The 26746-nt window shown below is 45.6% G+C and overlaps 2 protein-coding genes across 2 annotated transcripts; one reads left to right on the top strand and one right to left on the bottom strand.

Moving 5' to 3' along the window:
• The first annotated feature begins 6788 nt into the window (after positions 1-6788).
• On the top strand, positions 6789-12239 carry LOC136472502 (acidic leucine-rich nuclear phosphoprotein 32-related protein 1-like). The gene is made up of 4 exons (XM_066470207.1): positions 6789-7398; positions 8067-8168; positions 10901-11167; positions 11672-12239. Exons 1-4 carry the CDS (start codon positions 6880-6882, stop codon positions 11870-11872), a joined length of 1089 nt encoding a protein of 362 aa, XP_066326304.1. The 5' UTR covers positions 6789-6879; the 3' UTR covers positions 11873-12239.
• A 2568-nt stretch (positions 12240-14807) lies between these two features.
• On the bottom strand, positions 14808-26078 carry LOC136451876 (cation transporter HKT2;4-like). The gene is made up of 3 exons (XM_066452560.1): positions 25716-26078; positions 15166-15664; positions 14808-15076 (listed from the first exon to the last, which is right to left on the bottom strand). Exons 1-3 carry the CDS (start codon positions 26076-26078, stop codon positions 14808-14810), a joined length of 1131 nt encoding a protein of 376 aa, XP_066308657.1.
• Between the last annotated feature and the right edge of the window lie 668 nt (positions 26079-26746).

Here is a 26746-nt window from a genome sequence, read left to right on the forward strand (position 1 = left end):
TGTGTAGTTGCTAAAAAGCTTTGGACCTTTATGTCTGAGGTTTTAGATAGATGTGTTGGCTCTGATTTCATTTCTGTAGGCACTATGTGGCTTAGTAATAAAAAGTTTCTGGTGGCTAATAACTTCTGTGCCGCTGCACTGTGGGGGCTCTGGAAACTAACGATCAGCTTGTGTTTTCAGGGTCTGTCGTGGAAGGATGGACGTGTGCTGCTACTGAAGGTAGCTGCCATGCTCCAGAGCTGGAGTGCTTTATGCCCAAAGGAACATGTCCCGGATTTTATGAGACGTCTGGACAAGTTGAAGTTGATTGCCACAAGAACTCACATGATGCCTGGCCTAGCAAGCTAAACAACAAGTGGGAACGCCTGCTTTATCAGTCAGGTGGCAGCCAGGCACAGGGGCGTACACCCTGGATTTCGCTGGGCTCGGGGTCGTGCCAGCCGACCTAGCCGAGCTGGACCGGCCGTTCACTGAAGATGAGGTGCGGGCGGCAGTATCGGATATGCCGTCTGATAGAGCACCGGGCCCCGATGGCTTCACCGGCATCTTCAACAAGTCGGCATGGCCGGTGATCAAGAACGACGTCATCGCCGCGCTGAACGCTCTATTCTTCGGAGACAGCCGGTCATTTCATAAACTGAACAACGCCGCCTTCGTGGTGCTGCTGCCCAAAAAGCCCGACGCTTCGTCACCGGCCGACTACCGCCCGATCACAATGATCCATTCTTAAATCATAGACTAATTAGACTTAAAAGATTTATCTCGTAAAGTAGTCGTCTGTATAATTAGTTATTTTTAGTCTATATTTAATACTCCGTACATGTGTCAAATATTCGATGGGATATGGTGTAAAGTTTTGGGGCTCTTGCGTTTGTACCCTTGTTTTGTATCGAAATTATGATTTTGCCCCTATTTTTTCGACTTTGTGGATTTACCTCTACTGTGCCATTCACGAAGCACCAGTTTGCCCCTGCTTCGTCATCCACCCCTAACGGTGTTAAACTTTGTACAAAAGATATGAATGCCCATGCGATTTTGCCCCTTGTTTTAATGCCTAATTGTGATTTTGCCCCTGTCTGGCCGAGGCTCGGTTGCGCACGGCGCGGGGTCGACCGTCCGGCCATGGCGCGGCCACCGGAGATGCGGTGCTGGGGCCTAGCCGCTGGGGCGCAGGGTCAGGCTGTGGCCGCTGGGGGTACGGGGACGGGGCGCGCGGGGAGCGGGGCCGGGCTGCCTGTGTGCCGTGCTGAGGACACGAACGCCACCGGGGGAGGCGCGTGGATAGCGCACGGGCAGCTCTCGATCTCGTGCTGCGGGGAAGAGCAAGCGTACGCGAGTGCCAATCTGGCGCCTGCGCGCACGCCCAGTAGCAGCTTGGCCGCGGCCGCGTGCACGAGGGGTAAGGTTGATGACGTTTCATCTACCGGTACGGTAGTACAGTGGTTTGCACTTATTATTACTTGCGTCCAATCCAACGCAGCAACATCTCCGAGCACCGGAAATATCACAAGAAAACAAGCCCAAAACACGGCCGCGAAGGCGCAAACCATTTGCACACCGCACACGCATACGACCTACGGCATGGCAGTCCCCAGAAAAGAGCATCTCCTACGCCGCGCTTGCTCCAGTCTCCACTCTGTTTCCAACCCACCCACCGAGGCTATATATCCCCCGGCGTTCCTAGAGATGACCCACACCCCGCGTTCGGCTGCCGTCTTGCGTGCCTTGCGCCGAGCCGCGCGGCACCCGCACGCCCCCGCACCAAGCCCCGCGCGACGCGCTCGCGGGCGGGCACCGCGGCCCTGCGAGCTTTGTGCCCTCGGCCAGGCGCTGCCGCTGCCCCGCGCCTTGACCCAAGCATCGCGGCCGGGCGCCGCTGCTGTCCTACGCGCGCCGCGCTCAAGAGCGGGTGTCGCAGCCCTACAAGCACTGCGCCCCGCGACCAGGTGCTGCCGCTGCCCTGCGCGTGCCGGGGCCCTGCGAGCGCCGCGCCCCGCGGCCAGGCGCCGCCGCCACCCCGTGCCTTGACCCAAGCGTCGCGGTCGGGCACCGTTGCTGCCCTGCGCGCGCCGCGGTCGTGGGCGAGCGCCGCGCCCCGCAGCCAGGCGCCACCGTCCCCGCACAACGCGCCCCACGGTTGGGACCGGCCGACGCCCCGTGATGCTTGCTAAGCTGACACCGACCACTCCGGAGGAGAAGCGTGCACCCCCGCTCGATCTATCCCCGACCCTTGCGGTTTGCCTGTGGCTGGAGTGGCTGGACGAGCAGGAGGTTGAAGATAAGATGATGGGCAACATGGTCTTTTTGCCTCTGTTTGTAGGGATTTTGATTTTTTTTAATTCATTTATTCCATGTCCATCTAACAGACATCCAAACCAGGGGTAAACGGATGGTTCGTTTTAAAATAACAGGTGCAAAATCATAAAGTTGAAAAAGCAAGGGCAAAATCACAATTGAACTGCTGGACAGGGGCAAGAACACCATTTTCTCTAAAGTTTTAGGGTGGAAACTAAACGAGGGCTTAGTTATAGATTTATGCTTGTTAAATATAAATAAATCTATAACTAAGCTATACGTGATCCAATGAATATAAATTTTTTACAACAGTTGAAGCATATAATAATTAGTCCACCATAAAAATTTCACCACAGTTGGACCATAGAAACTGCAGTTATGAATTATTTTAATTAATTACAGAAAAACGTAGATCTAAAGCTATGGCAAAAACTTTGTACTAAAACATACCATATTATATGTTCACTGTGTAGATCTACTCATGTAGAGTCCAACAAAATTAAATTTTCCATTTTATGAATTTTCTGTGATTTACTATGATTTTTTAAAGATTCAGTCGAAATAAATAAAAAAGAAAAAAATAAAATTGCCTTCAATACCGCTTATAACAGGGCGGGGCGGCGAGGTAAGATGAACGGTTTTAAAGGTTTGGGGGGACATGTTTTGCCCGGTTTTGGAGTTCAGGGACGAAAAGTGGACTTTCGTGAAAGTTGAGGGATGTAATGTAGATTTTTTCCTAAATATTAATGCATGCATACATATACTCCGTATTAAATATTAATGCATACGTCCTTATGCATACATACTCCTTTAAAAAACGTATGAATAAATACTCCTTGCAAGAAAAAAAATATACGTATATACTCCTCTTCAAAAAGTATTATGAATATATACTCCTCTTCAAAAAGTATGAATATGTACTCCTTATATTAAAAAAGTATGTGTATATACTCTTCTACACATGTATATCCGCAACAAACCAGATATGCTATTTTATTGGTTCAATTCGTTACAAATATGTACCACGTACGTATGCAAGGCGAGAATCACGCCGGCAGTGCACGGATATGCTATTTTATTGGTTCAATTCGTTACTAATTAATTGGTTACTTAGGCTTCAAAAAAAATTAATTGGTTACTTACGTGTGGTTAAGTGGATAGTCCGCATCTTTCAAAGAAACGGATCCTCAGTATGTTTCCCCAAGCCCGCTAGGAACGTTGACAGTAAAACAGGAAGGGAGTAGATACTCCTGGGAGTAGGGAAAACTCACCCAAAGTAATAATATAAAATTTAATATTTTTTTCTAATAATTCATACATATAATTAAGGAATAAATAGAATAAAATATGCTAAATGTATCTCGGTTACACTTATCACCGATGAACAATAAAACTAAATGACTATTTGAACTTAAAAAAACTAAATGACTATATTAGTGAGTTAAATAAAAGTAGAAATAATTAGTTATTTATATTACATTAAATAATTATTTTTTTGCATACTAGTCATGTATGACAAAATATTCACACTGTCGACACAGCATTTTAGATTTTTAATACATAGGATTAGTATACCACTGGGACAGATCTCTGTATTATTTTATTAGAGAGGAGAAAGAGACAAGTATACTTCTAGCTGTTCTTGTAACAAATTTCACATGGAAGAATTTAAAGATGTCCACTTGATTCGTTAAAGAGAAAAGCACTTCTATCTTGTTTAAATTAATATTAGGTTAATGATATAAATATATACTATATAGGTATCTCTGTTAGATTTAATCTGATAGACAATATGTTGGGCAATATTCAAATGAAAAAAAAAGATAAGCTAAAACTTAATAGAGCTGACCTAAAATAATAGAAATGATTCGACAAGAATATCAAAACAAATTGTTAGTAATGGAAAGCGTGATGATTAACGTCAACTTGATACCAGGCAAGGTCTCTCCGAAGCCAGGCAAGCGTGCTGGTTGCCTAATGCCTGGTCCAGGCTGAAGACCATGAACAGGCAAGTTCCAGGCTCCCTCCAGACCAGGACGTGAAAGCCCAGGGAATAGCTTCGAGGTTGGAACGGATGCCGTCCCTCTCTCCCTCAGCTTGGCCGCTCTGGCCTCGGCGTTTGTTTGGCCCGCGACCAGAACGTCTGGACGCCGGTGCGACCGCGGGAGTGTGGCAGGGGCGAATCTATACGTCCCGTTCGGTTCGCTGAAACTTAGTTGAAACTGGCTAAAAATTTATTCTAGCTGAATTGTTGTGAGAGAAAAACAGTGTTTCAATTAAAAAAACAAACCGAACAAGTCGGTTTCTAAGTAAACCGAACAAGTCGGTTTGGCGAACCTGGCAGGCCAGCTCACAACTCACAAAAGAAAAGCCCACCAAAAGTCACCAACGGGCTAGAAGCCCAAAATTCTAGCGTGAACAACTGCTTGCATCCTTGTAGATTGATCTACGCTACAGACTCATCGCCTACGACGCCCTTTCAGCTTACTAGTTCGTTCATCAATCTCTGCCTACCGCAAGAAGGCGGCCGCGCCTCATGGCCACGAACAGACGGCTGGCACTGTGGGGCATCTGTTCGAGCCTACAAGCTTGTAGTGAAGGTACACCAAATTAATCCGCAAACTTGTAATTGTTGGATTAATCTATCCGTTCTTCTGCAATTCCCTTTAAAAACCTAGCCGCGTGCCCTATTGGCTTGCGACTCCTACGAGGTATTGATGTCTAATGTCTTAGATTTGTTTTTGTTTTATCTCAGTTGTTTGAGAATTGAGATAATTGGAATTCAGAAGCAAACATGTCATAGTAGTTCCGTCCATAGAAAGAGCTTTCTTCTCTTAATTCGCTGTAATTTCAGGTAAGAAAGTTAGTGATTTCTAGTCATATAGGTGTCGCGGCTTGCACATTATTCATTATGTGCTTTAGTTTTTAATTGTGTTAACTAATTTTATAGGCAATCAAAGGTCAAAGCACACTAGAACGCTTCTAGTTACAGTAAGAGGTAACCACCATCGTAAAAATTTTATTGTCTCCAATTTATGGTATTGCTACTTTTATTCCTTTACAAATGCTTAATTTTGCAATTTATCGTCGTTATTAATATTTATGTATGTTATGTATGGTGTTAGATTACTACACAAATGCTTAATTTTGCGGTGTGTCACCGTTATTAATATTTATGTTATGCATGGTGTGTTAGATTACTACTGTAAGTTTAGGTCACGAGTCTTTGCCGACTCCGACGGTAATTTATCCTAGATTCGCCACTGGAGTGTGGTTGGACAAGGACGGTTCGTCTCGGCTCTGCTCGGAGGAAGACGACGAGGCCGGGCCGATCCTCATCCTCGTGTGGAGCCTCCGCTCGACGCCACTCACCCTGTCAGACCTGAATTTCTGACAAGGACCGATCGAGCCAACTGTCGGTTACCTGGCTCGAAAATCCGCTCAGGATTTGTCTTTCCTCGCGTTGCACTTGCTTAATTGCTTTTGGTTGGCAGCACGCAGCAGGCAGGAGCGATGATTTTGGTGGTTGGACACTCCTGCGTGGAAAGCGCTCGTTCCGGGATCGCGTAATTCGATGAGAGTGGGAGAGATTATCAAATGTCAAGGAATGACAAAATACATAAGCCAATTTTTGGTAATGCGTATGCTTGCAGTCAATTTGAATTTTGTCAACTCCTGGAGATGGGTATAGGCCTCTTCTCCAACGTGCCACCATGGCTTGCAGTCCCAACCTCCACCTCTGCACTGATCATCCATGTCATCTCGAATAGCGGCTCCACAGCATCACAGAGCGTCTTGTAGAAGGTGTGGATGCTTCGACTGACAAATGGTGCAAGCCACTGCTTTTGAAAGAAAAGCTAAGACAGACTGGGAGAGAGCAAAGGCTGACGAGCTAGCAGGTGTCCGTGTAGAGAGAGACACGTAATGAGATAGCAATAGCTGTTCGCTTGGGTTTGTTTGGCTGATAAGTCATATCTGAAAGTATTGTTGGCTGATTTAGTACGAGAGAAAAGTACTGTTCATTGACTGAAAAAAGTATGACTTATAAACCAAACAAGCTCAAACGAATAAGATGGCTAACAAATAAAGTGATTAGCCTTCAATGTAAGAGAACTTCAACCATTTTTTATCTACATGGCGGCTAACTTTTGATCGAGGCCACTAGCACTGCTGCCTGCATAGGGGCTGCCCTTGCGAGCGATATTTTGCGTGTCAGGAACAGGAAGGACGGCGAAATAAAACGATACGAAATAAAGCACTATTATTTAAGAAGAGATGAAGGCAAATAAAGTAAATTTTTATTGGAGCATGAAAAGCCTTTTATCTGATTTAGGCCCATGGGCTATCTAGTGGTACACACCAACCCATGGGCTCCCACTCCTCCCAGACCTATCAGGCCCAACAATCCGCCCCAGCGCAACGTGAACACAATGGTCAGCGACAGTCAAACACCGGCCCGAATGACCGACACCTGCACCCAGACGGTCCAGCCGTGGCCGCAACCAACCCAACCCACGGCCGCCGCACCGGAGCGGAAGAACCCACCACCCTACGTCGCCGCGGCAGTCGGCGCGGGCAGGGATAATGGTGGCGATCTCGATGTACCGCGGCAACCTCCACATTGGCGGTCACGACAGCGGCGCCCCTGCCCCGCGCCGGTGGGAGGCGCCCCGGCGGTCGCTCGGCGCGAAGCGGTTCCGCCGCCTCGTGCGCAACCGCTCCCGCGCCGTCGCGCGCCTCGCTGGGACGCCACCGCGGCAGGTCTCCACGACCTCCTCGGATATGAATGGCGGTCGGCGCGCCGCGGACCCCGAGCGGGAGGCACCGGATGAGGAGGAAGCGGACGACGGGGGAGAAGAGGAGCAGGGACAGCTGCAGCAGGACCAGGACCAGGAACATCAGGAGGAACAGGGGAATGGGGAGGCGGAGCAACAGCAACAGCAACAGGAGCAGCAGGAGGAGGAAGAGGAGGAGCAGGAGGAGGGGGCGGTGGAGGACGCGGTGATGGAAGATGCGGGGGAGGTAGTTGTTGAAGGGGATGGTAATGGCGATGCGGAAGAAGGTCAGGGTGAAAGTGAAGGTGTTGACCCAAACCAGGAGGAGGTGAGGGCCGTCCGAATTCTTCATTACCACTTCGCTATCAGTTCGTTGTTTGATGATTGGTATCTGCGTGCAATTGCTTTGGGACCGTGCCACTGCTAATAGCGATCGGAAATTTGGGGAACTGTGTAGATAGTGAGATTGTATATTGCAAGTTAAGCCGGAAAGAAATTAAGTGTTGCAGTTCCTAGGACTGTAGGAGGATATTGATGGATGTGAAGAAGAGTTAGGTTCCTCGAAGGAATTGATGACAATAATGTGTTCTGAAAATAGATTCTATAATTTGGCATCTGCATACATGTTCAATCTGGCAAAAAAATAAAAATGGCAGCTATTTCCATCTTGCAGTGAAAAATGAAGCTTCTGAGATAGATTAATCAGCACTAAACATTGTAGTTGCCCAAAAGAGGATTATGTTCTTCTGTTAGGAACTTGGAATACTTGATTGCTACTGAACACAAATTTAGCCAAGGCTGTCGTATTACTTGGAGACTTTCTCTCGTGCTTTTCGAAGGCACAAGTACTTGAGTAGAACCAAGTAAGGTTGCATATTGCTTGCATCTGAATAGGTGTCTAAACATTTGACCTTTGTGCTTTGTTTTTGTTATGTTGCATGTTCTATTTATCTACGTGGCTTTATTGAAACAACCACTGTTTTACATTTGTTCCAGGTGAGTTATCCTGATGGAATTGACGAGAAGAAGAGAAAGCTTAATGAAAAGCTGGATATCCTAAATAAAAAGAAGCATGGTCTTGTGCAGATGCTGAAGCAGGTATCTAATTGTGCCATTATTTATATTTCTGGTTGATTTGTGTGTGGTTATAGTTTATAACAAATGAGTATTTGCTGCATATTCATCTGCTGAATAAGTACTGGGCTATGTCAGATGGCACCCAATCTTTGAGTGATGATCAATTTGGTAACATATTGGTCTGAATGGATTTAATTAAACAATAATAACCTTTCAGTTCCAAATATCAGTTGACCCCAAATGAAGCATAGCTCAACCTGTGTTGTTCTGGAACTTCGCGATTAGTTGTAGGAAAAATTTGCTGCAAACTAGGACGAGTTGCATATATACCCATTGGAAATGAAATGTGCAAAGGTAAGTTAGTCTGTATGATGTATGAGTATAGGTTATAATAGTCTGGCCAGTTTTTAATCATTGTGTCGCATATGCCATTGCATCCAGGTGCTTCACAGCATGATTGGACATTTCAAGTAACTTCCAATGTGCATGGGGCCTTGAATTGCTTTAGCATAATGTCACTACTAAAGTTTTGGTATCTACTTCCTCTAAACCTAAATATCAATGTTTTTTTAGGCGCTAGGCGTTTTCAAGGCGGTGACCCCTCGCCTAGGGCCTAGGCGTTTTCTAGGCGTTTTTCCCTTTTTGTATTTCAGCATATATATAGCTGAATAAATTATATAAATAATTAAATATAGTAGCAGAGTGAATTGTATAAAAGGAGATAAGGTCCAATAGACATACCTTAGTTGATACAAAAGTGACATTCATGCTTAGTTCATACATTGATACATAGTTGATAGTTCATACAATACAAATGTGATGTTCCTACAGCAATACAATGGACCATATCAGTAGTTAAATACAAATGGACAGCAGACCATATGAACAATACAAGTTAAAAGATACAGGTTAGATACTTATCTGAATGATCTTAGCCTTCTCCTATCCATCAGACATTATCAGCACTCAGCAGCAAAGGAAAGCCATTTCAGAACACAAACATGTAGGGATAACAGTAGCAGCAAAGAAAATTAAATGCATAGCAGACCAGTAGGACAATACAACACATAATTCAGTTCTCAAAACACAGAAGTACAGAACACAGGCACACAGGCACAGACTGCAGGAGTTCTAAGTTCATAAGTTAAAAGATACAATTAAAAGATAAACATGACATGATAAAGCCCCACTGCCATATCTTCTTCAATAGGCCACATGTTCCTTCAACCGATGGATCCCTCCTTGGCTCCGATGACCACAGAACTTGCACTCGACCTTGTCCTTATTGTTTGGATCCACCAGAAACCCATACTCCCATCCCACATCATCTGAATTCCTTTTCAGGACATTCACTTCCTCCGGAGCAACTTCTTGCTCCGACATTCTACATGAAGAGAATGCAGAGGCATATGAAACTATAATTCTACAAACATGCAAAGGCATATAACAACAATTCAAGAAATTAAGCTGCAATCTACAAACATGCAGATAGTAGGTACACAACAGACATCAATCATTCAGATTTCAGGCATATTAGATAGCAGATGTTAGTACATCACAGATGCAGATAATAGATGCTAGATACAGAGCAAGAACAACAGGCATTCAGGCATATTATATAGCATCAACCAGATCTCCAAAGGTAGTAGGTAAACAGCAGCAGCACACAGGCACACCGCACACAGCAGAACAGCACAGGCGTACAGAGCAGGAAGATGGAAGGGAGCAGTCGAGCAGAGGAGAGAGGAGCAGGGGGTGGGCAGACCTCACCTTGGGCTTGTGGAAGGCGGCGACGAGGACCTCTGGACTCAGTGACTCCCTCCCCTGGTGGGCTCGAGGAGGAGCTCTGGACTCGCCTCCACCCTTCCCTGCAACGAGCCTCGGCGGGACACCGGACTCGCCGGTGCTACGGGTGGTGGCCGGCAGGAGAGATGAAGACCGGCGGCGGACAGCAGTGAGGATCTCCTTCTCCTATTCTCCTCTCTCTCTCTATGTCTCTGTCTCTCTCTAATCCTTTCTATAGGCACCGGCGCTCTGCTCTTTTCCTTCCCGCGCAGCCGCTTTCTTTCCCGCGCTGTCGCCCGCTCTCGCGCGTGCGCGCTCCCGCCCGCGAAAACAGAGTCCCGCGCCCGCGCGCTCCCGCCCAGCCGCCGCCTCGTCCGCCTACTCGCCGCCCAGGCGCCACGGAGGCGTCGCGGAACGCCGCGGAGGCGCGCGGACCGCCTAGATGTACGCCTACCACCGTAGGCGCCGCGGTAGGCCTCCACCCAGCGCCTAGTCGCGCCTAGGCGACCGTGGAATCTCGCCTTGCCGAACATTGCTAAATATAGGTCTATCTATGTTTGTTCTAAGTCAAACCTTTTCACCTTTTGAGGACACAAAAGTGACATTGATAGATTCATTGTGGAAAAAATACTTTCACAATATATAACTAATTTCATTTTAATTTTAAATATTATTGTTATAGATAGCACAAAACTGTTCGCAAAAAAAAAAAAAAAAAAAAAAAAAAAGATAGCACAAAACTGACTTAGGGAAGACCTAGATGGACTTATATTTGTGATCTCAGGAAGTATCTCCTATATTCAAATAAATATTATACTTGTCATTTTGTCCCTCATTCCATTATTTAGAAGGAATAAATAGCAGCATATGTATGCACTGTTATTTGGTTGGTTTGCTGCTTTCTTTTATTCTGATTGAGAACTTCATTGTCAGGGTACTAAACACCATTGTTTTGGCTGTTTGAATAGGTCTTAAATGCTGAAGAAGAAATCCGAAGGCGTAGCATGCAGGCTTCATTGCGTGCTGCGATGCCTCAGCCATCAGAAAATGCAACAGATGGAAGTTCTGTTTCTAGGTTGGCCCCTAGAATGACTGTTGATGTCAATTTTGGTGATGTTGCTGGCGATTCAGATGCTGGTTCCAACCAGGGCACTCCTGGACGCCCCTTGCATCACTTCCACAGTATCTCTCCTTCAACAGCCTCTTTTGCGAGGTCACCGTTTGGTTCTCTACAGGTAAGCTGCTCGAATGCTCATTCAATAGTCTTGTTGCAAGTCCATATCTACTTTTGTCTGTGTTACATGTTTTGGCAAGTGTTTAAATGGTACTCCCTTCGTTCCAAATTATAAGTCACTTGGACTTTTTTGGTTCATCCATTTTGCTATGTATGTAGACATATTATTATATCTAAATGCATTGCAAAATGGATGTAACAAAAAAGTCAAAGCGACTTATAATTTGGAACGGAGGTAGTAGCAAATTGCAAGAGTTAAACTTCAAAATCAGCTGATAACTTAAGTAGTAAATAAAAATGATTCTTTCAATGCTGCCCAGTTTGCTTATATACCATTTCTGACTTTCTTTGTTGGGTTGGTTCCCAAATCAGCTGGTAACTTAAGTAGTAAATAAAGACGATTCTTTAAATGCTGCCCAGCTTGCTTATATACCATTTCTGATTTTCTTTGTTGGGTTGGTTTTAGTATTCTCACATTGCTAAAGCACCACATCTAATGTTACAGGGCCACACTCCAAGGAGTCCGGCAACATTCTCTACGGCAAGTCCATCACGCTTCGCCACAAATATACACCAAGGACAACCTCCTGCTCTTTATTCAGCATCATTGCCAGGAAGTAACTATGTAGCCTCATCACCTTCCCCGGCTGCATCTGGTGGTTCTTCCTCGGTGTTCAGGGACCCTCGCCCACCTAACTCTACATAGGTTCTATGCATTGTTCGTAGTTCTACCGCCGTGTGGGTGTTATTTATTGGCAATGTTGCTAAAATCTCTTAGCTACCCAGGGATTTAGGTAATGTTGTGCTTCGGGCAACACTAGTGGAAAAACAAAACTCGTGTCTGTATGTGTGGACTGTAATTAGCATGTAACATCACTGAAATTATGTAAAAATTAGGATATTCGTTTTCCTGCTAGGTGCTAGGGCGCCAGATCTTCTGGACAATGTTATAGGTAAATGTATTATTACTAGGTTCGAAGTGTCAATTCACTGCGCAGTTCCTCAAGTATTTGTATCATTGCTTGCGCTGAAATCAAGGCTTGTCAAATTGAGTTACGTTGCAGTAACCAAAGGTAAATGTATTATCATGGTTGTCAAATTGAGTTCCGTTGCAGTAACCAAGGTTTGTGCTGAAATTGCAATTGCAAACTTCTTTTCTCCATCTTTATTTACTGCTGAACGATCGTTTCACTGTGATGAAACAAGCAACTTCATATTTGCTACCTGTTCTCAACATCATTGCGTGTAGAGAGAGTAACAAATGGCAGTGTTCCAGCTCGTTCAAGGTTCATACAATCCATTTAAGACGTCGAAGGCAGGGAACTACAGGAAGTTGCAAGAAAAAGGATTAGCAGAGTAATTGGAGACCAAGTTTAGAAGCATATAAATAAATAGAAAACGCATGGCATTAGTTAAGATAACGAGTTATCTGACGCTTTAGACAAGATAGTTGTCGATGCATGTCTGCATCAAGAAATGGGCATTAAGAGGCAATCAATGGAATATCTGACCACAACTCTCTTGTATTTTAAATGCTCAAGTTTTGTTTGCAAGACACGTCTCACTGCTCTGTGCGTTAACTGCTCTTGACACCAGCAACAAGGCAAAGATGTGTAAAATATGGCCAATCTGAACCAAACTTTGGATAAATAAATTACTAGGTAGTAAGTTCTGTTATTGCAACACCACCCCAACAAAACCTAACACAGCTAGAGGTGGCATTATCAGAACACGAAGGTGAACACTAGAACTATACACTAATAATACACATAAATTGCTGTGGGCCCCAAAAAAAATGAATTCGAGCTTGTCTGGGAACCAACCGATAAATGTATACTGCTGAGAGCTTGCATGATGAGATGTGCACCCACCCACAAACGGAGAGGAGGAAATAAGTGAAACAAACTCTAGAAAGTGATCAGGCAGCCTGTTGCATTTGGAAATAAGGAAACATACATATGCCCCAGTAGATAAGTTTCCACCCAACTGAAACTGTTCTTTAAGCAAAATATACCTTACCAACTAAAACTGCCATATATTATTTGTAAACCGTAGCTGACAATTTATTAGCAATATAAAAATGAAAGATAACAGGTGATGCAAATTTTCATAATCAAAATGCTATATTACCTCATCCAATGCTGTTGTCAAATCGTAGGCCTTCCCCATCCCCTAAAATTGGGCAAAGAAGTCCTGCAAGGTCCAAAACAGTAATTAGATCAAGCAAACTAAGGCTGTGTTTAGTTCGCGAAATGAAAATTTTTGAATGTCACATCAGATGTTTCGGGGATGTCGGAAGGGGTTTTCGGATACTAATAAAAAAAACTAATTACATAGCTCGCCTGAAAACTGCGAGACGAATTTATTAAGCCTAATTAATCCATCATTAGCGCGTGTTAGTTACTGTAGCACTTATGGCTAATCATGGCCTAATTAGTCTTAAAACATTCGTCTCGCGATTTCCAACCAAACTGTGCAATTAGTTTTTTTCGTCTATATTTAATACTCCATACATGTGCCGCAAGATTTGATGTGATAGTTTGGGGCGAATTTTTTTGAAACAAACCAGGCCTAACATAGGGGCCATATATCGAACTCAGTGCTGGAGAAAGGTCATCTTCCCAGTCGGAAGGTGACATATAGTCGCACAAAAAAAAAAAGAGTTAAATGCACTCCATTAACTTGTGAGGAAGTTTTAGTTGAGTCCATCAACTTCTAAAGTGGTTTTTTGGGTCCATGAACTTTCAAAATGGTTCACTGCAGTCCATATCTATTTATTTAACCTTAAATTCAAAGCACATTTGTAGAAAACCCCTTCACACACGCATGCAGGTGCATGCATGGCCGGGTTCAGTGCTTTACTGTAGCTGGCGAGGAAGGGAATCAGCGCCGCGCTCTTCTCGGTGTCCACCACCGTCTCGTCCTTCACCAACGGCGGCCTGCTCCCGATGAACGAGAGCATGGCGGTGTTCGCCGCGAACCGTGGCCTGCTCCTGCTGCTGGCGGCACAGATCCTCGCCGGCAGCACGCTGCTCCCGGTGTTCCTCAGGCTGGCGGTCAGCGCCACGAGAGGGCTAGCGAGGGTGTTGTTCTTGTTCACCGGGCGAGGAGGACCCGTCGAGGAGCTCGTACCCATGGACATGGAGAACAGCGCCGCGGCGGCGGGCTTCGGCCACCTGCTGCCGAGCGACACGCGGGCGGCGTCCCTCGCCGCCACGGTGGTCGCCGTCGCGGCCGCCGCCGAGGCGCTCCTCTGCTGCCTGAACTGGAACTCCGCGGTGTTCGCTGGGCTCACCGCCTGCGAGAAGGTCACCAACGCGGTGTTCATGGCCGTGAACGTGCGGCAGGCCGGGGAGAACTCCGTCGACTGCTCCCTCGTCGCGCCGGCGGTGCTGGTGCTGTTCCTCGCCATGATGTCAGTCATGCTCCTCCGCGCGAAATTGAAGCATACGCGACAGCATATTGTTCGATCATTGACAGATTTTGCATGCCAACCGACGACTTTCAGGTGCATCCCCGCGTCGGCGACATTGTTGTCGGTGCACGACGACGGCGGCGAAAAGAAAAGGAGCGGCGCTGGAGAGCCGGAACGCAAGGATGGAGAGAAGAAGAGGAGACTGTCGCTGAACAGCATGCTGCTGTCACCGCTGGCCTGCAACGCCGCAGCGGTAATGCTCGCCTGCATCACCCCTGGTCGCTCCACCACCCGGAGAAGCTGTACGGTTGTCATGGCAGGTGGCGGTCGCCTCCGCTGCCGGCAGCAGCCTCGAGCAGCTGTAGCCAGTGGACAGACCCACGTTCCCATAAGCACTGCATCCATGCAGGAATCCATATGTCAGTTTCAGAAGCTCCAGAATCCATATATGGGCTGTGAACTGTGATGTTCGTCGATCGTGCATGTGCACCTCATCTAATCACCTCGAAGATCACGTTGAACGTGGAGAAGTTGAGCGGGTCGCCGGAGATCGATCGCCTCTCGGTGATGCAGGCGAGCATTACCGCTGCAGCGTTGCAGGCCAGCGGTGACGGCAGCATGCTGTTCAGCGACAGTCTCCTCTTCTTCTCTCCATCCTTGCCCCGCGAACACCGCGGAGTTCCAGTTCAGGCAGCAGAGGAGCGCCGCGGCGGCGGCCGCGACGGCCACCACCGTGGCGGCGAGGGACGCCGCCCGCGTGTCGCTCGGCAGCAGGTGGCCGAAGCCCGCCGCTGCGGCGCTGTTCTCCATGTCCATGGGTACGAGCTCCTCGACGGGTCCTCCTCGCCCGGTGAACAAGAACAACACCCTCGCTAGCCCTCTCGTGGCGCTGACCGCCAGCCTGAGGAACACCGGGAGCACCGTGCTGCCGGCGAGGATCTGTGCCGCCAGCAGCAGAAGCAGGCCACGGTTCGCAGCGAACACCGCCATGCTCTCGGTCGTCGGGAGCAGGCCGCCGTTGGTGAAGGACGAGACGGTGGTGGACACTGAGAAGAGCGCGGCGCTGATTCCCTTCCTCGCCAGCTACAGTAAAGCACTAAACCGGACCATGCATGCACCTGCATGCGTTAGGGAAGGGGTTTTCTACAAATCTGCTTTGAATTTAAGGTTAAATAAATAGGTATGGACTGCACTGAACTATTTTAAAAGTTTATGGACCCAAAAAGCCACTTTGAAAGTTGATGGAATCGACTGAAACTTCCTCACAAGTTAATGGATCTCTGATGCATTTAACTAAAAAAAAAAGTCGACTGGTGACATACATCCAGGCACATCAATTGCGTACATACCGTGTACATATTTTGGTTGCTAAATATATTCAAACTATGAATGCATCTTTATTATTAGTTACCTGCGATCGATCTATCATTCTTTGTTGAACCCTGCTAAGCCCTAGGCATGTTGCAAATAACCACTGCCTAATAGTTACTGGCAGCTGCTCGTTGTTACCGGGCATGCGCGCAAGAGCAACGTGGGCGCAGCGTAAGCGCGCCTACCGTGCTAGTACCCTGTTTAAAGAAAGGTAAGACAATCTCCTACAATCCGTACATAAATCAGGCGATCAATTCTAGAAATTGGGTTCTGCACAGTAAATAGGTCACGGACCTAAAATCTTGTCTCTCCAACAGTCCACCGCGCCCGCCCAAAATATCTCATCGTCTCCTCCATCTCTCATTCTCTCTATCCGTCTCTCTCTCCCTCACTCCTCGTCCCAACCCCCGTGCCTTCGCCCGCACCACCCGCGCCATGGCTCCCGTTCGTGCCCCCTCCCCTCCCGCCTCCCCTTTCTCTCTCTCCCTCTCCCAGTGCGGCGGGCGGGCTGGAGCGCCGCCTGCTCCTCACGCTGCTCACCTCCACCCCCATACGGCGTTGCTCATCACCGGCGGCGGGGGAGCAGTCCCAGATCCGGCGAGGCAACCAAGGCCGGCGGTTCCGGAGGTGCTCCCACGGCGAGCTCGCCTCGCCGAGACGGCCACGCCCCTCTCCTCCTCCGGCCGTGCACCTCTCTCTCTCTCTCTCTCTCTCTCCACCGGCCCCCCGCGGTGCTCGCCCGCGCGGCGCTCCGGTGCGGCCAGGCCTCGGCGGTGTCCGCAGCCACGACCGGGCCTCCGCGGTGCCCGCCCTCCGCCCCCAGCACAGGCGCGGGAGCCCCTTCCTCGGCCGGCGGCGCTAGGGCGAGCGCCCCGCCGCGGTCCTCGCCGTCATCTCGTCTGCGGGCCCAGGGCGCAAGATTTTTTCATCGTCTCTCCTCGACGACGCTTATTTGCCTCACGCGTCGCCTCCGACCCAAAATAGCTGCTGTGTTTGCGTACTCGGTTGGAAGCTGTTTTTTTTTTCCGCTTATCCACTGTGCACGACGCATTTTCGGGGATGGGCCGCGTTATTTGAGACAGTCTAAGAAGAAAAATGTAGATAGTATGTGGTACCTCTAGTGCAGACGTTGCCTCTCCTAAAACTTCCAATAACCAAAATGATGAGAGTCATAATTTATTTTTTAGAAGAAAAAGAGTATAATCCCAAATCTGTATTGGACATACTCCCTCTGTTCCATAAAAAATGCCATTCTTTGTTTTCAAGAAGTCAATCATTTTTAACTTTGATTAAATATATAAAAATATTAATATTTATAGTGCATAATTATATTTATCATTGAATATATTTTTATAATAAAATTATTTAAAGATATAAATGTTGCTAATACTTTTTACAAATGTTGCTAATACTTTTACAAACCTAATCAAACTTAAGAAAATTTGACCAGCACGTATCTCATAGCGATATTTTTTTAGGGATGGAGATAGTATACCCTATTCTTCCCCATGACGATAAAAATGGAATAATGGAACATTTCCACCATGGCGTAGTTTTTTTTGGCGATTTACACAAGTACAGACGCAGACGTTACCTTTATGAGCACCTCCAAAAGACTGTGGTGACACATATCAAGATTGACGAAGTCACCATATGTGCCTGGCTGTCGATGAGAACGTCGCCTACCACTGAAAACACAAAGCCGATAAACCCTGAAATAAATCCAGGATGATACGAGCATCCATGTCAAGTCGAGGACTTAAACCAAAATAGACAGATTCTACCATAAAAAAACATAACCAACCGAGCTAGGTTCAATTAGCCACCATGGTGTAGTTGATTAGACAAAGTGCTCGCAATAGCTAGCCTCTGCGGCCATGACAGCTCGTTGAGGCAACCGCCCCAACTCTCCATCACACAAGTCAAGCTAGGTGTACGTCTCTTTAATACACATTGTAATTTGCTATGAAATTTTGATTTCACACACCTATTATGCGTCAATTAGTATCGTTGCCTCACAAATATTTTCTGGCTCTGTCCCACAACCTCCGACCCGTCTGGCCATCTGGGATCTAGTGTCGATGTGTGGATATGTGGCTTCCTTGGATGCACCAAGGATGGTTAGCAGTTCAAGAAATCATTCTCCAAAAAAGTCTATATAACCCGTCAACTATTCAGGATGGACTGCTTCACCCTCTTAAAGGTCCTAATGGCTAGAGGAGTGTGAATAGCCTATTAAAAATTTCTACAACAACACTTAACAAACCAGTTAGATAATTATAAGGCGAAACAAGTATTGCGCTAGCCTACTAAAATAGCAAGTCACCTACCACAGTTCTAGTTTATATAGTTTCTATCCACACAAAAGCTATGACACTACACTAAGTTAATGTGCTCTCAAAGGCTAACTAAAGAGCCACACTAATCAAACTAACAAGCTCTCACAACTAGCTACACTAAAGAGCTTCACAACTAGTTTGCGGTAAAGTAAAGAGAGTGACCAATTTGTTTCTACCGCCATGTCGAGGAAGGAGCCAATCAATCACAAGAATGAATACCAATGAAGACCAATCACATCAGAATCAAATGATGAATACAATGATTTTTTACCGAGGTTCACTTGCTAGCCGACAAGCTACTCCTCGTTGTGGCGATTCACTCACTTGGAGGTTCACGCGCTAATTGGATTCACACGTTAAACCCTCAATAGGGTGCCGCACAACCAACACAAGATGAGGATCACACAAGCCACGAGCAATCCACTAGAGTACCTTTTAGCTCTTCATCGGGAAAAGGTCAAGAACCCCTCACAATCACCACGATCGGAGCCGGAGACAATCATCACCCTTCGCTCGACGATCCTCGCTGCTCCAAGCCGTTTAGGTGACGGCAACCACCAAGAGTAACAAGCGAATCTCGTAGTGAAACACGAACATCAAGTGTCTCTAGATACAAACACTCATGCAATGCACTTGGATTCTCTGACAATCTCACAAAGATGTTGAATCTATGATGGAGATGAGTGAGAGGGCTTTGGCTAAGCTCACAAGGTTGCTATATCAATATAAATGGCCAAGAGAGTGAGCTTGAGCCGGCCATGGGGCTTAAATAGAAGCCTCCACGAAATAGAGCTGTTATACCCCTTCACTGGGCACAACACGGGGTGACCGGACGCTCCGGTCATATCGACCGGACGCTGGACCTCAGCGTCCGGTCACGCGATGCGTGCCACGTGTCCCCTCTCTTCAAATGTTGATCGCCCGATCTCAATGGTCAAGTGACGACCGGACGTAGCAGCTTAAAGTGTCGTTTCTAGTAAGCATCCAGAGACAACTTTTCACGACCGGACGCGTCCGGTCATGCTCGACCGGACACACCCAACATCCGGTCACTCGGCGACTCATCTGTCCACTGCCACGTCAGCAGGACCGGACGCACCCTGTCAGCGTCCGGTCACTGTATGACCTAGCGTCCGGTCACTATGTGACCCAGCGTCCGGTCAGAGACCGACGCTGCTCGCCCTCTGCTGCCACTGACCGGATGCGTCGGTCCAACCGAGACCAGCGTCCAGTCACTTACAGTGACCTCCGTCTTTTTTATCTAGGGTGCCGGTGGCACCGTCGGACTGTTCGCACTCACTCCACCGGTGAAGTTCCTAACCCTTGCTCAAATATGCCAACCACCAAGTGTATCACCTTGTGCACATGTGTTAGCATATTTTCACAAACATTTTCAACGGTGTTAACACTCCACTAGATCCTAAATGCATATGCAATGAGTTAGAGCATCTAGTGGCACTTTGATAACCGTATTTCGATACGAGTTTCACCCCTCTTAATAGTACGGCTATCAAACATAAATGTGATCACACTCTCTAAGTGTCTTGATCACCAAAATAAAATAGCTCATACTATTTATACCTTTGTCTTGAGCCTTTTGTTTTTCTCTTTCTTCTTTTCAAGTTCAAGCACTTGATCATCACCATGGCATCACCATCATCATGTTATGATCTTCATTTGCTTCACCACTTAGAATGTGCTACCTATTTCATGATCACTTGATAAACTAGGTTAGCACTTAGGGTTTTATTATTTCACCAAAACCAAACTAGAGCTTTCACCCCTAAACTATAAAGCCGGATTTTCTACCCCCTTGAACTTTTCAAACCAGTCAAATAACCCCCTCAAGCGGTTTTGGACGGTGGTTTTGCTATAGTGACGGTGATTTTGTCTTTTTCTTTTTTATTTATTTTCACTAAATCTTTGAAAAATCATAGTAAATCATAAAAAATCATAAAATAAAAAATCTAATTTTGTTGGACTCCACATGAGTAGAGCTACACAGTGAACATATAATATGGTATGCTTTAGTACAAAGTTTTTCTGTAGCTTTAGATCTATGCTTCTCTGTAATTAATTGGAATAATTCATAGCTGCAGCTTCTATAGTCCAATTGTGGTGAAATTTTTACGGTGGGCTAATTATTATATGCTGGAACGGTATTAAAAATTTCATACTCATTGGATCATGTATAACTTAATTATAGATTTATTTAGGTTTATACTTGTTAAATCTATGCTTTTATCTATAACTAAGTTATACATGATCCAATGAGTATAAAATTTTTACTACAGTTCAAGCATGCAATAATTAGTCCATCATAAAAGTTTCACCACAATTGGACCATAGAAGCTGCATCTATGAATTATTCCAATTAATTACAGAAAAGCATAGATCTAAAGCTATAAAAAAACTTTGTACTAAAGCATACCATATTATATGTTCACTATGTAGTTCTACTCATGTGGAGTCCAACAAAATTAGATTTTTTATTTTATAATTTTTTTGTGATTTACTATGATTTTTCAAAGATTATGCGGAAATAAATAAAAAAGAAAAGGACAAAACCATCGTCACTTTAGCAAAACCACTGTCCAAAACCGCTTTGGGGTTATTTGACCGGTTTTAGAAAGTTTAGGGGGGAGAAAATCTAGTTTTATAGTTTGAGGGTGAAATAGTGCACCTTGAATAGTTGGGAGGGCTATGTAGACTTTTTCCGATCATTCTCCTAAATGTGAGGTGATGTATTGTGAGTTTATTCTATGAATTTTAGTGGATGACTCTATTTATCATGTTTTTACAAATGATAAGTAATCATTAGCTTGTGAGAAATAAGACAGTAATAGACCAATCCATTTCATTTCATAAACTAGACAAAAGAATAAAAATAAGAAAACGATGGATCATCTTATTTCTTGAACCAAACATCCTGTAATCGTATAATACATGTTGTATATAGAGGAATTAGTGAGTCGTGGCAATGACAACTGCTTTAGTCCAATATTCTCTTCGACAATGTGGTTTTGCATATGCATGTTCCTTTTGTCTTTGTGAGCAAGATTCAAAGTTTACCTAGCATTACCACTTTGTTTTTTTTTCTTTTTCATTCAAATGTCTCTCTCATTAGGGGGGGGGGGGGGGGGGGGGGGGGGGGGGGTTGCATTTTGGCCGTTTGGGGTCTGGTATGTTCTATTGCATTTGTACAGCACACTAGCAGCAGGGCAACGGAATGATGGCACTGCAAAACTGTACCAGACTTGCGGCACGGCAACGGAATGATCGCACTGCAAAAACTGGTACAGTACGCACTCCGTGTCTTGCTTCAGACGTGTGGAAGTGGAACGTCTTCCTTTGACCGCAAACGAATGTGACCTGTTGTGGTGCTACTGCCAATACTCCTGCCTGAAGAGGTGTGCTACTGCAAAAGGATTCGCATTTCGCAGCAAATCGGTTCGACGTGCTCGATCTGTGCTCATATACGTTCTCAATCACCTTCGACTTGGCCCACACCAAGTGCCAGTGGCACACATCACACACGCATGAGCGAAAGACTGCTACGGGCACCAGCGCTCACTTGCCAAAAGCCACGTGACCCCACACCGGGAGTGTAAGCCATTTCCAACGGCAAACGACACCGTCACTTATGCTAGTTATGTTAACGAATGTAATTACCTGATGCAAGTTGCACATCTTACTATTTTGGGTGTTCATAAGTCCGTTATTCAATATGTTTAGATACTCTACCTACCTTTGGTTTATCTTGAATGATAATTATCTTGCATTCTAGCATGCTTCTTGGGTTCGACCCTCATGGACGATGCCAATTGTTGAGTTATAGGCTGCCTACACTTTCAGGGTTGAAGGGGATGAATCGGTACTATAATCCACAAGGATAGTAGGAGGGCTGAATGAAGGTGCATTGTGGTTCCAAGATCGAACCGAAGGTGCAACGGTGCGAGCTTCGAAGTTCACAAGTAAAGGAAGGAACACATGATACGAGATACTTTGAGAGTTTTGAAGATCACGGTTAAAGGGAGGAACACATGGTACAAGATACTTTGAGAGTTAGTGCCTGTTTAGTTCCCAAAATTTTACAAAATTTTTCAAGATTCCCTGTCACATCGAATCTTTGACGCATGCATGAAGCATTAAATATAAATAAAAAATAAAAATAATTATACAGTTTAGACGAAATTCACGAGACGAATCTTTTAAGCCTAATTAGACTATGATTGGACACTAATTGCTAAATAACAACGAAAGTGCTACAGTACCATTCCTAGAAAATTTCGCCAACTAGAAAATTTCGCCAACTAAACAAGGCCTTAATAAACAGTGTTGTATGGGCTTAGAATCCCTCTCTACCGGTACATGACGAGGTATTATTATAACGTACAATGCATGCAAACTGGGTATTATGGACTACCCTTGACCTACCAACTAAATTCTACGGTTATTCATGGGCACTGGCGGAGCCAGAACCAATATGCAGGGGGGGGGGGGGGGGGGGGGGGGGCAATTTGCCAATGAAAACTATATGTACACAGGTCATGGAGAAATTAGTTTTAGTACTACTATGCAATTTGGGGCTTAGAACAAATTAAATAGCAAAGATATCAATAGACAACAAATTGTTACTCAATTAGTAACTTCTAGTACGTATAGCCTGTAGATTTTAGAGATTAAAGAAGGAAGCAAAAAAAAAAAACTCATAAGACCGGGCTGTAACGAATAAAAAATCCATTCATCAGCCGTCTAAAAGCTTCTGCAACGTGTCGGCAGCTTTTACCCTTTTTAATCAATGATGACGCGGGCCCTATTCTCTGACCCATGAGACTTTATACGTTAGAGAAAACATGGAACAGCTCAAGTTCGACACAATGAATTTACAATCTCCTGGATCCTGATGGCTATTAGGATGTAGTAATAGCACATGGACTTAAAATTACGGAGGCAAGAGGGGGGCCATGACCCACAATGGCCCCCACGTAGCTCCGCCTATGTTCATGGGTAAGCTCAGCGCAGGCATGGCATGCATCTCTCTTGGACCCCTAGTTGATATCCACTCATATTAGAGCTCAAGTTAGCCCTCCACTCGTATTTGTTTGCTAGTGTTTCCATTCTTCGTGAGAGTGGAGTATCCTAGTGTTTGAGAGATTACATTGATTTGCACTAGAGATCATGGTTGTTGCGTGGTTTGCTTTGTTACCCTTGGTGGTTGCCACCAACTCCGTCGAAGCACTCGATTGAATATTGTGGGGTACTCTTGCGATGAATTGTGAGGGGCTATTGGATTCATCCCCGTCGAAGGAGGCGAAGAACCACTCTAGTGGAAAAGACGCTTGGAGACTAGAGCGTCGTGTGTTCAAGCCGGCTCAAGATCAAGTGCTCACATCGGAGCCAACCTTGCAGGGTTATTGACTTGATAAAGGAGCGTGATTCTCGGGCTTGCCTCAACGTGGATGTAGGTGAGTGGCAAGTCACTGGACCATGTGATATATTTTGGTGCCATCCCTTGTGTGGTATCTTACTTCATCACTCTACTATTGCACTTTACTTTGTGTTGTTGCAATTTCTAGAGTAGAGATATTAGGACTTGTCATCCTAGAAAGCAAATCCAGCCAGAACTATTCAATTCTAGGGGGCATAGGTTAGTTTATGCCTTGGGCGCTAGAATTGTATAGGTTACTCTCACCTTAGTCTTGCAAAACATAGCTAGGCGTAGAATTATTAGGATCTCCTTTGAGTCTAACACTTTGTCTAGTGTTTACGAGTTTATAGATTTTAAATTTAGGCTATTCATCCTCCCCTATAGCCATCTAAACATCCTCTCCATGAGCTCGCCCGCCCCCTAGCTTTTGGATGGCATGCTTGCCTCAAATTCGACACGAATCGCTTTGGGGGCGATCTCAAGATGTCCTCAGAACCAAACATGCCATTAGTGATTGTTTCGCTGCACTCGTATTCACCTCAATCCATGTGTACTGGATTGACTTGGAGTGAAAATCAATTAGTTTCCACTCCAATACATATGGATCGAGGTGGATGTGAACAATAGGGTTGGGAATGGGTTGTGTAGTTGTCTCGACTCACAAAAGTAAGGGCAACAAGTCTATAGAGTTGGAACCCATTAATCTAATGGGTAAGATGAGTTGACCCACTTGTTGCATAATAATATTTTTGTTTAATTTGTTGGTCTTCTTTATTTTTCGAATAAGCATGATTGGTCATAACTTATAAAACATCAAGGAATATCATTTTGAAAATGAAAAAAAAAGATATACTAAAATCATGGTTCACTTGCAAACATACTTAATTTGATGTATTGTTAATAACCACAATATGCTATCATTACAGTTTTCAATCTTGTATGTCATGTTTTTTGAAGTGTTTGACAGTATTAATAGCCCATAATAGTAGAAAAATATTTTGAGTCGACCCATACCATCCATGGGCCAATGAGACCATAGCATTGATAAAACGTGTGACCTCTAAATTTGGCCTCTAGAGCACAGGACTAGGTTGGCTAATTCCTATTCATGACTGCCAAACGAGGCCTCATAGGGGAATTCCAAAAATTGAGGATCGAGTTCATTGCCATCTGCCCATCTCTAAGGGCCTATTTGATCTCTAAAAAAACTAAAACTAATATAGAAAAATCATAAACATGGATTTTTGTTATGCAAAGACAATAATGCAAACAAGATCTAAAGATCGTTCATTTCTAATCTAAAATATATATTTTATATTACTACTCCCTGTCTCCCCCGTCTCAAATTATATTTCAACTTTTTTGAAGAGTCAAAGTATCTTAAGTTTGACAAAAGTTATGTAATAAAATAATAACATTTATGATACCAAATAAGTGTTCTTATATTCTTCATTAATTATATTTTCATACTATACCTACTTGATGTCATAATTCTTTGTGATTCTCTCTATAATTTTAATCAAACTTGAAATGCTTTAACTCTCAAGAAAGTTTGAATGACTTATAATTTGAAATGAAAGAAGTATATACTTTCTTGGTTCCTTTGACTGTCGTGCTCACTTGCGAAAAGCCAAATGTACTCAACTTTGACCGGATATATATAAGAAAATATTAATATTTATGATATATAATTAATATCATTAGATAGATCGTTAAATTTATTTTTTATAATAAACTTATTTATAGATACAAATATTAATTATTAATATTTTCTACCAATCAAATCAAATTTTAGAAAAATTTAATCATCACAATACAATAAAGACGTTTAAAAGGAACAGAAAGAGTAGTCTAGAATCCAAATTTTTTTAGAACGATATGGGCCCGCTGAACGGCCGTATTCACGTACTGGGCCTGTTCGCTGGTTGGTTTCTGGGCTGATTTAGGTTGGCTGATACTGGTTTGTTGTGAGAGAAAAATACTATTGACTGACTGGTTTAGACTGGCTGAAACCAACGAGCGAAAGCGAAGGGCTGTACGTGCGAGCGTGAGACGAGAGCGCGCACTGCCGTGCATGCCACTGCCATCGCCGCCTGCGCACGGCAGCAGCAGCAGCAGGCTCCGATGCTGCAGCGCCAAACTCGCGCGGCGCTTTCACCGAGACGGCACTAGCGCGCACGGTACGGCGGCCCTGGCCCGCGCGCCACGCCGGGCGCCCGGCAAAAGGAGGCTTCATGGCCGCGCTGGCCCTTGGCAGGACGCGCGCCTGCAGCCCCCGGCCAGCTGCTCTCTGGCAGAAGACGCGCGCCTGCAGGCTGCAGCGCCTGCTGCTCGCCCCGGCCGGCCGGCCGGCCATGCGGCTTGGTGCCTTGCAGCCCAACGGCCCAACCGAGAAGGCTGGTCCAAATTGAATACTCTACTCTATTCTACACGGGAAGGACGAGCAAACAAGATAAGATGACGATGCTTATATAACCAAGAAATCACAGTTCATTATCAAATTAGATTGGGGCTTTTATTTGCATACAGCCTGTTCGGTAGGCTGGTTGGGTTGGCTGGTGCTGGGCTGACCAGCCGCACCAGCCAAACGGCTGGTCTTATACCCGTTGCTCGGTCGCGTCTCTCACTTTCTCCCCTTTCTCTCGTCGGTAGCTAGGGTTCCACGCACACGCTCCGCTCCTCGCCATCGCTCCGCGCATTTACCGTCGGTAGTCTGCGTCGCGTCAACGGGTGGCGTCGGCGGCCACCGGATCCGGGCGCGGCCGCCTCTGTACGTCCTCCTCCTCGTCGAGGCTACGGTGACAGTGTCGTCGTCCTCTTCCCCCACCCCGCCTCCATCGACGGTGCCTACGGCTAGCCAGGTAACCCGAATCCCACGCCTCTGTCCTCTCACCTGGCCGCCTCTGAGCCACAGCTGGTCGTCTTGTAGTTTGACCTCCGCGCGGCTAGGGTTTCCCTCACTCTCGCCGGTCTTGGTGACAGTGGTCTCGGCCTCCCTCCCCGGACCCCGCCTCCATCAACGGC

This window comes from Miscanthus floridulus, chromosome 1, assembly GCF_019320115.1.
Source record: "Miscanthus floridulus cultivar M001 chromosome 1, ASM1932011v1, whole genome shotgun sequence".
Lineage (NCBI taxonomy): Eukaryota > Viridiplantae > Streptophyta > Magnoliopsida > Poales > Poaceae > Miscanthus > Miscanthus floridulus.